General features: G+C 37.8%; 1 protein-coding gene across 1 annotated transcript in view; it reads left to right on the forward strand.

Annotated features, from left to right (window-relative positions):
- Positions 1-1435: 1435 nt before the first annotated feature.
- The window catches only part of LOC118275404 (homeobox protein homothorax), a 120812-nt gene continuing 107140 nt past the window's right edge, over positions 1436-15107 (forward strand). Inside the window, exons 1-2 of the mRNA XM_050695671.1 lie at positions 1436-1484; positions 10443-10601. Coding sequence (XP_050551628.1) covers positions 1436-1484; positions 10443-10601 — 208 coding nt within the window. The remainder of the gene's footprint in view (positions 1485-10442; positions 10602-15107) is intronic.

The following is a 15107-nucleotide window of genomic DNA, read 5'->3' on the forward strand; positions in this document are numbered from 1 at the left end:
CAAAATTAGTTGACGGGGTCGCATCCATTCAAATCGTTCGACATTACCGCGTATCGCGCCGCCTGCTATCATTAATCTGCGTGACAGTTCAAAATTTAGTTACAGAGGGTTGCCTGCCCCCTCCCCCTCACCCGCACCCCTCCGGCGCCCTCCCCTCGCACTCCACGCAAGTTTTTGAGGGATACCTAACTGTCTACATGTTTAACTATTGGTGTTAAGAACCTCTTGACGGCATGTGGTACTCCTGTCGAGTATTTGTTTGGGTGTAAGGGAGGTGCGGTGTCTAGCAACGACAGCGAGACCAATTCATGTTGACGATACGTAATTGTCAATAAATTAAGAGCAGAATAAATAGGACAATTTTTTGTAACAAGGACTGTCCTATAAAACAAATCAGACTTGGTTACTTGAACTAAATGTCCTCCAGTCACACCACGCATACATAATACTCAATAATGCGTTAGCAGTCTAATTTAAAACACCAATAACAATAAACTAACAGGTTGCAATAAATGTAAGTCATCGCAATAACGGAATAACTTATTCATGAATATTTACTTACACCCTCTGCCGTGATCCGCAGCTATAACTTACAGGGAAACCCTATAACAATAACTTAACTATCAGTAAGATCATTAAACTCTCAATCGAAATTACTAGGCTCGCATGAACATACAGAGTTTCACTTGAAACTAATTAGCGTAGTCTACACAGCGCTTTTCACAGGCTCGCCTGTTAGTGGCAGGCGCCGCGGGGCGTCTTCGCTTCCGTGTACGATACATTGTGGAAACTCTGCGCTTGTCCTGCTACCCTGGTAAATTGGGATCGATATTGAGGCGCGGCTATGTACTCCTGTGGATAGCGTGATGGTATTTTGAAGGTTCCGTGGTGTCGACCAAGTTTGGATGTCTGTTTGTTTATAAGCTTTTGGTAGAACCGCCGCCGAGACAGTTAGTTCTTAACAGTATCCGAAAGATCCAGTAAGGATATAGAGATGCACTGCACTGATATAGGTACCTACTCTCTCTTTTTGAAGATTCCTTACCAAGTGGAATTGCAAACAGAAACACCATTGAATGTTTGCTTGCACTTTTGTAAACTGTTCGTACCCTTTAAAAGTGCCAGCAAATGCTGATACACTCAGCAAAATCTCTCCTGGTCGTCAAATGCAGAAACTTCACTGAACCAAAAACACGAAAGTTTCTTGCCAATCAGCAGTAAGCAACAAAGCGAGCCTCACGAAGGATCGTGTGTAATTTTTCTCAAAGTCGCCATGAATAATCAAATTTTTCTGTACGTACCGTTTATGCTAGTAGGACCTACAAGAGTAACGTAATAAAATACAAATGTAAATATACCAAATCAAACCTTAATATGTCGCTCGTAAAGTTGGCATTTAAGTGTCCGTGGCGCTAGGGTTGTGAAATTTATGAAAATGACGAGCGAGTTCGACCCTCGTGACTGGCAGAATTCTGTGGCGGAGTGTATTTTTACGTTTTTTTATTACATACTGGCGGTATTACTCGATTTTTAATATTGTGTTATGGGAAATGCTTGAATGAGTCGGACAAAAAATACTTGTAATGCTGTATTGTCTCCTAAGTTGGGTTTTGTTTGGTAATCGACGCGAGGTTCTAGGTCAACTCGTGTTTACTTAGTTCATTGACACTCATTGTAGGTGCTTATTCCATTAGTTGTTATTACAATTCGTAAATATTAACAATGAGTTTTGACGTAGTTTCAGCCTCGTTACCCAGGAGTGCAGATTTCCTTGAAACAGTCTCCAAGAAAATGTTTCTTCATAATTTTTCCATTAACAGTTATAGGCAGTTCAGCCATTAAATTACAGGTTAGAAGGTCTATTAAAACGAAAATAAAAATCTTTATTTTTACCAAAACACAAGCGTATAACTTACGCATACTTCGCGTGCTCATAAACTTAATTTTATTACATTGTTACATAATTCTCGAATCGACAAAAATATTTTTATCGATACGTTTTCCTTGGCATTATATTTCCGAACATCGATTACTCGAAGGGGCACCCCTACGTGAAAAGTACAGTCAGCAGAATAGTTGCTTGATCATCGCATCGCGTTACATGTGTACGTAGCTGACTGTACCTCCCGATGCAGTACGTGGCTCTATCAAACCGCCATTAGTGGAACACCCTCGTTTAGTTTTTTGTGTATAATATTCATTTGGCTCAGGGTGCCTTGTTACATTCATGAGGTCATTCACGCCCAGGCTTAGAAATGGATGGGTGGGTGATACACCTGTTTTTGTCGTTTATTTTCTTACTGGGTCTTCACTGCATTTGGCCAGTCATCTGGTAAGTACTACGATCATAAACAAACTTCACTGAAATTGTAGGCCGTCAAAAAACGGACTGCAATTACTAACTAACGAACAAAAGCTCTGCTCTTTAAATATACTTATTACAACGACAGCTTATCTTCATGAAAAAGAAACGCCCAATAGAATCCAGAAAATTAATCTTCTGTTTTTCGTAAGATACAGATCTTCATTATTAAAATGTACTATTTATGTAAATGTAAAATGTACATTATTAACGTGTACTACACGTTGAATTAAGAATAAGAAACAAAAAATCCTTTAAGTTTCGCTATGCACAACTATAAAAACAACGTAATTGTACTTGCATTGTGCTAGCCAATCCGCGGCCCGATGACCTATCAAATTATGACGTCACAAGACGCCATGATGAATGTGTCAAGGCCAAGTTTGACAGCTGTCAGCGGCAGTCTGAAAAACGCTGTCACGAGTAATGGATAGGCTTCCTGGACGCTATTTTAGGGGTCGATGACACGACGTACTGTGATCGATATATTTTACGTCGATTTGTTTTGAAATGTTAGTGGGTTAGGTATTTTGAGTGCTGTAAGGTTTTGTGGGTCAGTGAACCTGAGATATAGGAGGTACTAAGTTATGAACAGGGTGTTACCTCATCATGTATCGTAGAGTAAAGATTATATTGTCTAATGAAGTAAAAGAAAGCTCGTCAAAATGAGATAGATAAAGTAAACTAATCAGAAATGCCTGCGATATAACTAAGACAGTAGCTGGACACTACCAACGACTTTATAGGGTATACTGAACAACCTTCTCTATAAGAAAACCAAATTAAGTATTTACCAATAAAAACAGAAGCCACATAAGAAATTAACTACCTCCACAACTGAACGACAAACTTTTAACTAAGATTGAAGATAAATAACTGTTTGTTAGCAAAACTAAAACAGAAGTAAAAGTACATTATCTATTAATAGAAGTACTAGGAGGGCAGACGTTCAAAGCGTTACTGACATCAAAATTACATGAAAAAGTGTCCAAAGCAAACGGAGTAGGTAGTCTATCGATCTGGCAGTTCTGTCTGAACACAGATGAGTTATAAGGCAGATCCATGGACCATCCCCTGTAAGGCAACGACCCTTAACCCACACAAGTGATTTACAACCCTCCCATTCAAGCAATAGAGCACATTTTGAAATGATCACTGTAAGCTTTCTTACGACGTTGCAAAGTCTACGTATTGACGTATCAAGTTTAGTAAGACAGTAAAGACAGTTGTTTTCAAGCGATAATGAGCTTTATTGCGTTGGGTATAAGTGTTGGGCGGTTGGGCGGCCCGCCCTAACTTGGGCGGGTGCAATTAGAAATGCTTTTCAGCTAAAAATGATATTTTTTCTTCTTATTTTTGGATTATTAGCTGTTGTTTGGGAATCTGAGTTATCTTGCTTTTTGTTTAAAGGGGTTTAGTTCTGTTAGTTATTGGAAAACACAAATGTAAAGTCAAATTCTTCTTATTAAAGGCGTTGCATCTAAGACTTTACTCTCTCTATATTTTTAAGTCTTTTATGACCGTTTCTACTAGCCATCTTTTAACTAAGAGTTACATAGGAATCACCTAAACTAACCCCTTACCTATAGCGTTCGGTGTCACTAATACATTGGTGAGGACCACAAAATGGTTGAGTATCACCTTTCTTAACTTAGGAGTCCCGTAAAATTTAACAGAGTCTGGTAAAAACGGGCATTACTCTATCATGTTGAAACTGTTTATATTCCTAAATGCTAAGTAAGGGTGGAATATCTGAACATCTTAGTAAATTACTTCTCTCCAATCCAATCGGAGTCTTCGTTCAATATTCGACTACTTTGATTTGTCGCCTCTACTCCAATAGGTATCTTAGATAGTCCAATTAGGAATTTTCTTTTTTCATCCAATCAGAATAAAGTGTCGTGGATTTGGAAATAATTTATATGTTTCTTATTAGATGTTGTTGTTTGCTTCTAATAGTTACTACCTCCAAATAGTTGTTTCGCAACTATTGAGTAGGTAGTCTCAGGTTCGATTCCTGGGCCAGGCAAACTTAATAAGATTTTTCGAGTAATTCTCAGAATTCGTAATTTACAGCCGACACTATCTTGACTGATTTGGAAAAAATAATAGCCATTGTCTTATATTCATGTGAAAACTATAATTTTAAATTTTCTATCAAGTAAGACTTTCAACACACACAGTTGCCACAACTTGCACCTATAGCACACAACCCTCTACCAAACATACATCATTTCATGTCCGGCAATTTCCAAGTTGAGAGTCAACATACATACAAACACTTCCTTGGTTAGGGACGAACCAAAGTGTTGCGATAGTATCGGAGGACCATTAGGGAAATTGCTTTATGTGACCGGCTTTGGGAACATTGTTTGGTACCTACGTATATAATAATCTATGTACTAGGATAACATGTAATCTGAAGAGGTATAGGTTTCTTGGAAGAGTTATTTATAGATTTTAGTACTTTTATTTTATGATATTGTTATTTATTTATTGTACATACATATACAATTTCATGCTTGTCTCCCATGAGGGTACGCAGTTAGCCAAGACGTAAATATTATACTGCTGAGTAATATTTTGACTTTGACGCTCGGATCGATAAAAATGGGATTTTTACATGGAGTTTTGGTATTGCATTCGTTTGTCAATTACATAGAAATAAAAAAAATACTATTTTGTTCTATCAGACGAACACGTAGCATCATACCTTTTATCCTCCGAAGGGTAGACAGTACATATTTAATATAGCCACCTTACCTACTTTATCTATATAAAAAAATAAATTCAACAATATCTTAAAGTAAAAAAAATGTCTTAAAGGGATCCCCTCTGACAGTTTGGTACCAGGCGTGCATAAAACACGCAGAGGTTGAGAACAAGAAAAAGTGATTTATCGTGAGAAGGAACATCTTCTGCGCCTTTGTGTCCCTGGTACAGGTACTGGCGAGCTGAACCGGTTGGGGTAGGCAGATGTGTTTATACACCTATATATGTATATAGTAGATTTTGTTTCTATTTAGAACTAAAGAGTAACTGGATAGATTTTCAAACATTAGAAAAATAATGTCTTACAAAATGGGAGTCTTTTAAATTATTTTCATCAATCAAGAAATTTATTTTCTCTTTGAACAGCTGTGGTCGTAAGGGCGACTGCCAAACAAGTAGATAGTCCTTCAATACCATCAAGCCTGACCCGGGAATCGAAACCAACCAACGAGGCAGTCAAAATAAAAGCACAAAATAATAAAAAAATCTCTTTACCAACCATTTTGAATGTTCAACTCAATCTAACACGAATAATAACGTGGTATCTCAACATTTTAACAGACGAAATAAAATAAAAATAAACAATTATTATTCAAAAACATTTGGTTCGTCCGAAACGGCAACAAAGTGCGGTGTGTAGTTAAAACATTAATGAATAGTTGTTATTCAGCGATATTAATTGTAGCCTACATATAAATTATGCCCCTTTCTGGAGATTTTAACGTTTGATTCTTACAATCACTGTTATTAAAATGCGCAGGAATGGTTCTCAAAGTTTCTTGTGTTCTCACGTGCTAAATGCTACGATTTAACTGCGTTTTAAATAGTGGAAATTCTATTAAAACTTAACATTTTTAATGAAAGTTTATTTTACAAAATATATTTTGCACTGATTGTTTTTCAATAGCTAAAAATTTTAATAAAAAATATTAAAATACACGCTATTTCATTAATAATAAATGATATAATTTTTTTTCAAATTTACACTTTTACTCGTCAATCTCTAATTTGACTTTTATAATCATTATCAACTAGAAATTAAGATTAAAAAAAAGACAATTCTAGTGCCAACAATCAGCTGCTTTTAAAAAACCACTCTTATTCCAAACAAATAACGTTTATTTTACCGAATACACATAAAAACTGTAACAAAAACAAATGTATTTGAGAACCTCAGCACCCAAGAATGATAGAAATCAAAAAGTCCGAAGCAACAATTGTTTTAATTCGATAAAGAAAAGTAAAAAAACAAAAAAATATGAATTGTAATTACCGTGTTCTGACCCATGGCAGCCCATTGTTATTTCAACTATATTTTAGTATAATTGGTTTTTAATAAACTGTTACAGTGTTTATGTAAAATATGTTATAATATATGGAAAGAAATTGGCCGGTAAATAAGGTAACAATAACATTTCTCAAATTGGTAGGATTTAGTCACTTTTATTTATGCTATTAGACACATGTATTTTATAAAACATTACCCCACACTAAATTTTCTCCTGTGTCGTGGATACATTTACAAACATACAAATTCAAATATATACAGACCCGAAACAACTAGGTATTTGTCGATCACATTAAAGTTGTCTCCCTGCGGTCGAACCTACTCACATTGCATGACGGCCAGTTAGGCACAGCACCCATTGTTATAGGAAACTAGATTATTTTATATTACCATCCGAGCTGTTCCTGAGAATTTTGAAAAAATACTGACTGAGAGTCGAAACAAGGAGTCAGCTGTCTCGTCTTTAACTCGTCCAACAACGTTAATCATAAATCAAACTGATTACAATACTTGAGTTAATCATAAACCGTTTAATTACAATTTACTACATATTGGTTAAATGGACAATATCTCAGCGTAATGTCCCCAACAAGACACTTTCCATAAAAATGTCGTTCAGATAAAAACGATACGAACTCCACAAAAAATTCGTAATAATTACAAATTGAAATTAAAATTGGTAGTGCGGCGGCCAAGTCGTAAACAATAACTTATCATAAATGTTATTACTGTCATTTTTATTCATACTATGTACGCGTTTAAAACAATTTTACACTATAAAGCGACTCATAAAGTCGTCGGTGAACACATTTTTAATTCCTCTGTCGTTAAATTTACGCTTTCCTTACGTGAATATCCGGTGCGAGTCTCTGTTATGTTTTTTTATCATCGCCGTGCGCGTCACACATGAGCACCACGTAACGGGCGCATATTGAGACAGTTTCCTCACAATCCCTCGCGCGCCCTCCGCCGCTAGGTGTACCCTCTGCCCTGCTGATATTCGCCAGGTTATTACAATTTTTCGCGTTATGAATATCGCCGAGTCCCCCGCTAATGCCCCCTCGCCCGGGGACTCACACCTCAGCAATTTTACTTTAATTCTTATTTAGAGTGCCGCCTTATTTCGGTTACAAGATTTTTAGTATTTGTTTATGGCGTTAACTTGTACCGTGAGCTGCGATGGGGTAATTTTCGCTTTTTTTCAACGATGTAATTCTACTTTATGCTTTTCGAGTTTAAGTTTGCAGTTTGCGTGGGGACGGGAAACGCAAATTGGCTGTAAAGGCACCAGGGTAGCAAATTATGCAGGAGTTTAGATTCAGAGGTCAAGGCATTTTATTTTTCGAAAAGTGTAGCGTTGTCGGTGTGTGTGACGTCACCGGGCCGCTATCAATCATGCATGCACCATTGCGCCGCGCGCGCTTTTGTTCGAATTACGAATTTCGAAAAAGGAACATAAAGCGAGAGAAAATTATGGCGGTTGCGTTCTTTTTAAATATCGGTGAGCCCCCGCTGCGCGCTGCACCGGCGCGCGACATAACTTATTATTTTTCAATTAAACAGTAAAATGAACAACGTATTGCGATCCATTTCTTTAGTAACAGCATTGCGCGGCCGTTGATTACACGGTGGAGTGTAGCGGCGGGTCCCGCACTCCTGCTACTCCCGCTGCATTACCGAACACAATAATATACACTGTGACACCGTTAAAAAAGTAGCGAAATTGCTAATGGTGTATGATATTGCCTCCCCTTATTTGGGGTAAGAAAAGACTAGGGGCGGCAACACCTTCGTGCTCCCAGGAGGTGTTTTTTTGAGTCGAGTATTTTTTCTTTTTTTGCTGTATGTTTTTTGCGTAATGACGTCGGGGTCCTGGGAGACTCGGAGGAATCCATTAGATAGGCGGGAAGAGCTTAATGTAGGACTTTTTTTACGAATCGAAATTGGCTCGAGCAGTGTCGCGTCGCATGTGTCGTACATGTTATACAAACTAGAAACACCGACGGACAATATAATCGACTATCTAGTTACCTACAACATAAAAATAAGCACAAATACCACATTAAATTAAATTAAATTAACATAAATAAATATTTATAAAGAAATCATTTGCGTCATTTTGAAAATAACGAAACGTCAATAAAAAATGGTGAGAAGTCACTCAAGTTAGGTGAAGTACTACTTATGTACAAAACAAACGTTTTTAATTGTGTTGCTAGTATAAAAAAATATGGTTTAATGGCTACACCGTGCGTAAATTAAAGACGTAAGCACTTATAGTAACGTAAATATTATAATATAATGAAGCTTTATGACCATTTTATTCTCCGTATATAAAAATAGTGGGTAAACACAGTACTGGGCAGTATACGTACTAACCGAACAGTTATGAGTTAATTATGGACATGAAACTACAGCAAACATAATATAATGCTACACAATTATAAAACTAATTAACTAATATTGGGGCTCTTGTGTGCATATAAAACACGTTTTTGAACAAGATTTGGTTGCATACTTAATACTTATTCTTCTTTGAAAAGATACACGGTGGTGCATTCTGTTTATTACATTCCAAGATCATGTGCTTGTAATAGTAGATAATATTGTAATAGGTTTTATTGTAATAGTTTGCTTTATATACGTAATCTAATCCAATGATCAATACTAGCCAGGATTAGACCAGATTTACTCATGGAACCAGCTCCTAAATATTCCATAGTTACACTTCTACTACTCTATCGCCCGTCCTTAAAAAAACAAAACAACAAAAAAAAACAAAAGAGTATAAGCAGATGCCATTTGCCAGCTTCGAAAACACCCCCTTCTTTACTGGCAACATTCTTTTTCATTAATCTGGCAATCCTGGATAAATTACCCGCTCTCTATAGTCTGTATTTTGGACAAAACAAAGCTAATTTGTACTGGACATCGGTAGGACGGTGTTTTCAATTTTTAAGTAGTTTTTATTCAATTTGATGACACTGTGTGAAATTGTGACCATTGTATGATTTTGAACATGTTTAAATCTAATTTTATAAATAGTATCAAGTATGTTTGTTAAGATACCAAAATATGAAACAAACAAAAAAATATTGCTTTGTTTTAACTGATTTAAAAAATAAGAGTTTTAGTTTGACCTGTATGTATGAATGTATCTCGCTTTTGGCTGAACCGATTTTGAAGCGGTACTCAGCATTAATAGTTTTCTCAGCATTAATTTTTTAGTAATGAAAGTGGTAAAGAAAACCAAAGCCTATTTTCCATTAAAAAAATATTTATCTGTATATTTTTAGTAGATCACTTCTCTCTATCATTTAATTTATAGCTTGATAATAACAACCGACAAATTATAAAAGTATCAGAATCCAAATACACTACTTCCGACGGAAAATATCCTTATTCAAACATTTTGCTCATTGACACAAATTAAAAACATGAATAGCAATAAAGTATAGCAGGAGTTACATCATATTATAAAAAGTAAAAAGTAGGAACTATAAAAAAACACAAAAGCAACTGATAGGTACATAATATAATCAGAAGAAATCGACAATATCTAACAGATAGGTAATCTAAGACAAGTGACAAGATTACATAGTTTTAAGATTATTAATAAAGATTGATCCTAAGTTATGATTCTTAATAAAAAAACATAAGTCATGATGATTTCACAATAATCATTGATATCTTCTTATCTACGAAAAGATTGCGCTTGCTACAGTTAAGTTGATTCCATGGTTAATGAAAAACCTCAAGTATTTGGCTAAAAAACGAAGAAAATGGTCTAGAAAACTAGCGGCCTGTTTTAGCTTTGCACGGTGTGCTAAGTCCCGTATAATGCTTATATCCAAAAGTTATAAGTAGAGGAGCCTTCTTCTGACAATAATAAACTCTTGAAAAAAAGAATTAAAGAATACTGTCTAACCGTTTACGCGTAGGTAATGATAGGTGATGGACAAGGGATATTGATATAATGTTTATTTCTTTATATTATTATTGTTTTATCCACTTTTTTAGCTGCAAATTGTGTCCACTACCCAAAGTTGTATTTCTTTGTATTAAAACTAATTCTTATTTCCATCTTTCCAGGCAAATGGTGCCCATCGCGGCGCGAATGGTCATCTCCTCCCGACGTGGCGCGGCGGGTTTACTCCTCAGTATTCCTGGGCAGTCCCGGTGAGTACCCAGGTATGGACCCACACTGGAATTGGAACTGTGCACGGAAATTATGGTCTCAAGTTTAAAAAAAATATACTATGTAGCTATTTTAATCATATTTCCTTCCAAACCACTGGTCACAAGTTTACAACCAGGATGTCAACCAGATTGTGCCAAATAACATTCGTAATAAATTGGTGTCATTAAATAAAACGTTTCTCACAGTTTCCGCTAAAATGAATGCTGGAAATTGTATCAATACTTGCTCTAAGGTTAACAAATTATGATCAATTACAAAACAAACTTGAGATCTTAAATCCGATTGCACAGAAAATCCTTTCACCGGTATTTCATATTTTTAGCTATAAATAAAAACGTAGTGCACAACAAATAACTAAGAATAGAAGAGAATAATACAATCAGTGTACCAGTAAATCATGAGAAAGAAGAGGTCGTTTTAGAACATGATAAACTCGAACACCAGGCGAGCATAGGCACGTGAACAGCGCACGATGATATAGCACAAGTACTAGGGGATCATAGCATGCGGGCGATGGTGCCGTCAATCACTGGTGTCCGGAACACTCGGCGCAAGGTCACGGGTACTGCTGACTGATGGCCGCTTGAACTTTTACTACGTGTGTGTGGATAAAGAAAGCCTCAACTTTATACCAACATATTTCTACCGTAGTTTCCAATTTCAATCTTGATACGACACATATCTCGCGTCCGGTTATTAAAAAAAGCAGTTATTACATATTTGAATTGCTAAATTTTATTCCGTAACACGTAATAAAAATTTACAAAAACTTATCTCGCTACAATCTAGTTTTTAGATCTAACGTTTACCTATTGCCAAATACAGATAAAAAAGCATACATGGGCATTTGAAATTATTCCGGTGTCGGTGTTAAAGCGGCGATATTATAACTTGTGCCGGTGCCTTACTTGTGTTTTAGAAAAACTCCTACATTAACACAATCGAATGAAATAAATAAACGCCCTCATTACAACCAAACCAATACTTAAAAAGAAAATAAAAATGGTTCTCGAAATAGTTGAACACATCAATAAGTATGGCGTTTATATCACAAACTATTTATCCAAACACCGTTTCTATAATTTGAAAAACGAACAAACATCCCGATGACAGTTCAAATCGATTCCCCGTAATGAGCCGACGAAAAATCGAATGACATTTACATCTGTCAATAGCACACTAATGTCGACTCTAAGGCTTCACAAATAGTGTTTTTTAAGTATCGAAACTCGTGTCTGATTGTATCGAGTACTCGGATGAATATCGAATGTTTGCGGCGCGCACGCACAGGCGACAGGCCATCGATCATGTGTTATCGTGCGTACGACCTCGGTGTCATCTCGCCGATGCAAGGTCGCCGGGGAAAATATCGCAAAGGATTTCAAAAAGTAATGACAATTATTTTTTAGCTCGCCGCCGGCAAACGGCCGGTGCACCGCCGTGCGCCTAATTGAGATTATAATTTTGACAGTTTTCTGTTATAAATGTCTAGATTTACAAGTTCTGCAAGTTTTTGTCCCGCATTCGTGTTACTGAAGTTGCCACTAAACTTTAATCAATCAATATTTATTTAATAGCCATTTTTAAATAAATAAAAATATAAAATTTTATTGCTTCTTACAGTTATTTGAGACTATTTTTAAATCTAATTTCCTTCGGAAGACACCACCTAACTTAGATGTTAGCGCAGCTGGGAACACCAAATATAATTTCGATACATCAACGCCATCTATCGAATAGTAGCCAAATACCGGACTTTTCTCCTGTCGTGTTCTAAATTAAACTTTATCATGTGGGTGTAAAGTTACAATTACCGTAACAATATAATGCACATGCATCGTTACAACAGTCGCGTACTCAGATAACCATCTCACTTGCTCGTATGGAATGACGTCCGTCTATCTCTTTCTTGTTTTACACGTCACCGTCATTGCCCGTTTCCATTACACTATATCAATTACCGTAGTTCGCGCGTTCGCCCGTCATTCAGTTTAAAACACAAAAGAATTTTCGTCGAAGGGAAATGTTCCGAAAATGAACACGGAATAAACGGCGCACGAAGAATCGCAGTCAATTTATTCGTGAGTTACACTTTACGATTTTTATCTAACGAACGCTGTCGAAGACGGATTAACAGTGGCAACGATTCGAACAAAAAGTGCGCCAGAAAGAGAAATATCAAGTGTATCGATTCCGTCTTTAGCGAGAAAGGATTCGGCACGCGAGCGAGACAGGGCGACCGCGTCTTTACGACGTGCGAAAGAGATAAAACAATTCCTTATGTCGCTATTCTTAAGTCGTTCGCGCGTTCTGAATGGCACTTTACCGGGAGACATTAAGGTCGCAATTTCATTGTTATGATTGGATATCGACGATTGTAGAGCGTCGTAAAAGAACGTTATAACTTCATTTGGCAGTGTTGGCGATTAGAGCTCTGTGCAGTAAAAAATAAGGTTGTTAGTTGTTTGTTTGGTGGGCGGTGGTTGGCGGGAGCGTGCGCGGCGTCGGTTACCATGGCGACGGGGCGCGTTGGAATGCCCGCGCCAGGGTTCCCGCTCCAACGGTGTTTTTACCTAAATTAGTAACAAAAACAATGCGCTGATAATGACGCATGGATGTGCTGCGATACCCCGTGTTTGTTTTATTTCAAGTAATGCCCGCGTACACACTGCACACCGACTACTAGCGCCCTCTGTCCTCTATCCCACTGACACTGTTATGTAGTAGGCAGCCCCGTATGTACTCATAGCGAGGCCGTATGTTTAGGTATTCGTGCTGTAGGTATCTAGCGAGGCTTTCAAGTAAAGAAGTTTACATTTTTAGAATTCTTTATTGGACTAGGTAGATACCTCCCTCGTTTATTAGTTTTGAATTCTTATAGGATCCATTCTGGTTTTTATAGTTTTCTTATTAGAAGAACTTAATTTTTTGTGGGTCCAAAGTATTGATTTGTCTCCGTCGGCGCTCGAACTCATTTGTCAAGTGCGAGCGCGCACATAATTACAAGTCAGACCGCTCCTAAACATGAACCAACTAATTTTTAATATTCTCATTTAGGATTCACGTTGGATATATGAAAATGAAAAAAGGCTCGGAGTGAGATGGGTGGCGGGAGATAGGCGCGCGCGAGCAGGCGAGCACTAAATTGCTCAATTTGTGCCTCGGCTCATAAGGTGCCTTCGGTGTTCCTTTTTCAAAAATCCAATGAGATCGATCGCTCGCCATGTCCGCAAATTAGAGCGGGAATCGTTGTTCGTTAGCGCAGTGCGCGCGCCACAACGTCGCAAGCGCCGCGGCCCGAGACCTCGGAAACCGCTCGTACTGCCTGCACGGTCGCGTCATATCCTCCTGCCTCCCTTAATCTCAATCTACGTTTCGAGGAGCTCAAAGCTCGCCGCCCGAGTGCGCAGAAATGCATTTTAGTATTACTAGTGGTCTCGGGGCGCTCATTTCGCTTGAACCTTTTAAAGCTCGACGCTAAAGTTCGTCCCGCGCCGTTGTCGACGGTGCGATCGGCCGCCATCGGCCGGCGAGGTCATGCTCGCGCGAAAATTGCACTCGTGGCTTCATTACGTCCAGTACAATGACCAAGCGGTTATGTACTTTATTATGTTCGCAAATGGCGCCATTAACTCAAGTATATCTATTCCCCGACCAACATGGCGATCGTAAGAGATACGAGAGATGAGATAGCGCGCGAATTTCACTCGAAACCAGTTTTTCTCGAGTTAAATTACTCTCGGTTCTTGAGCAATTTAAATAACAGCCCGTGATTCGTTGTGGCGTCTAAACGAGCGTTAAAACGTTACATTGTAATGAGTATCGATCGAGAGCCGATACGGACGGCATCGATTCTATTCAACTACCGTGTTATTTACTGTTATTGTGCCTTTAATACATCCACTTGTTTTTCTTTACGATCGTAGGGGTTCGGTTTCCGTCCGTCAGTTGCTGCACTGCAACACAAACAGTCACCATTTATTGGCACTCCTAAATTTGATTATTTTTATTAAACTATTCATGTCTAGCGAGTCGTAAAACCGATGTCGCGGCACACAACATGTTAACTCAATAAACGCCAAGTTTACGGAAGTAAAGTGAGCGGGAACATCGTTCTGTCGTAAAAGCATCGTAAAATGGGCAATATTAATAATGACTATCCATTTACTTGATATCTTGTTGTGTAGCATTGAAAAATTACCTTTAGTTTGTAAAGTGACGATCGCGGTGTCTCGTCGCCGCGACAATTAATCGCTGCGTACGAATTTGTAAGTTTATCTTAATTGTGGAGAGTTGTCGTGTGTCGCGGTGGTCTGTCCCGTCGCGTGAGAATGCTATTTGTAAGATTGAAGCGACTCGCGACCTGCGACCTGCGACTCAGGACGCTGTGATTATATGCTAATATTGCTGCAAACTTTCTCATGAAATCTCCTTCGATCGACATGTTTATGTCATGTTTGCAACCGTCGGCGCCCAATGTTCAT

This window comes from Spodoptera frugiperda, chromosome 8 (assembly GCF_023101765.2).
Source record: "Spodoptera frugiperda isolate SF20-4 chromosome 8, AGI-APGP_CSIRO_Sfru_2.0, whole genome shotgun sequence".
Taxonomy (NCBI): domain Eukaryota; kingdom Metazoa; phylum Arthropoda; class Insecta; order Lepidoptera; family Noctuidae; genus Spodoptera; species Spodoptera frugiperda.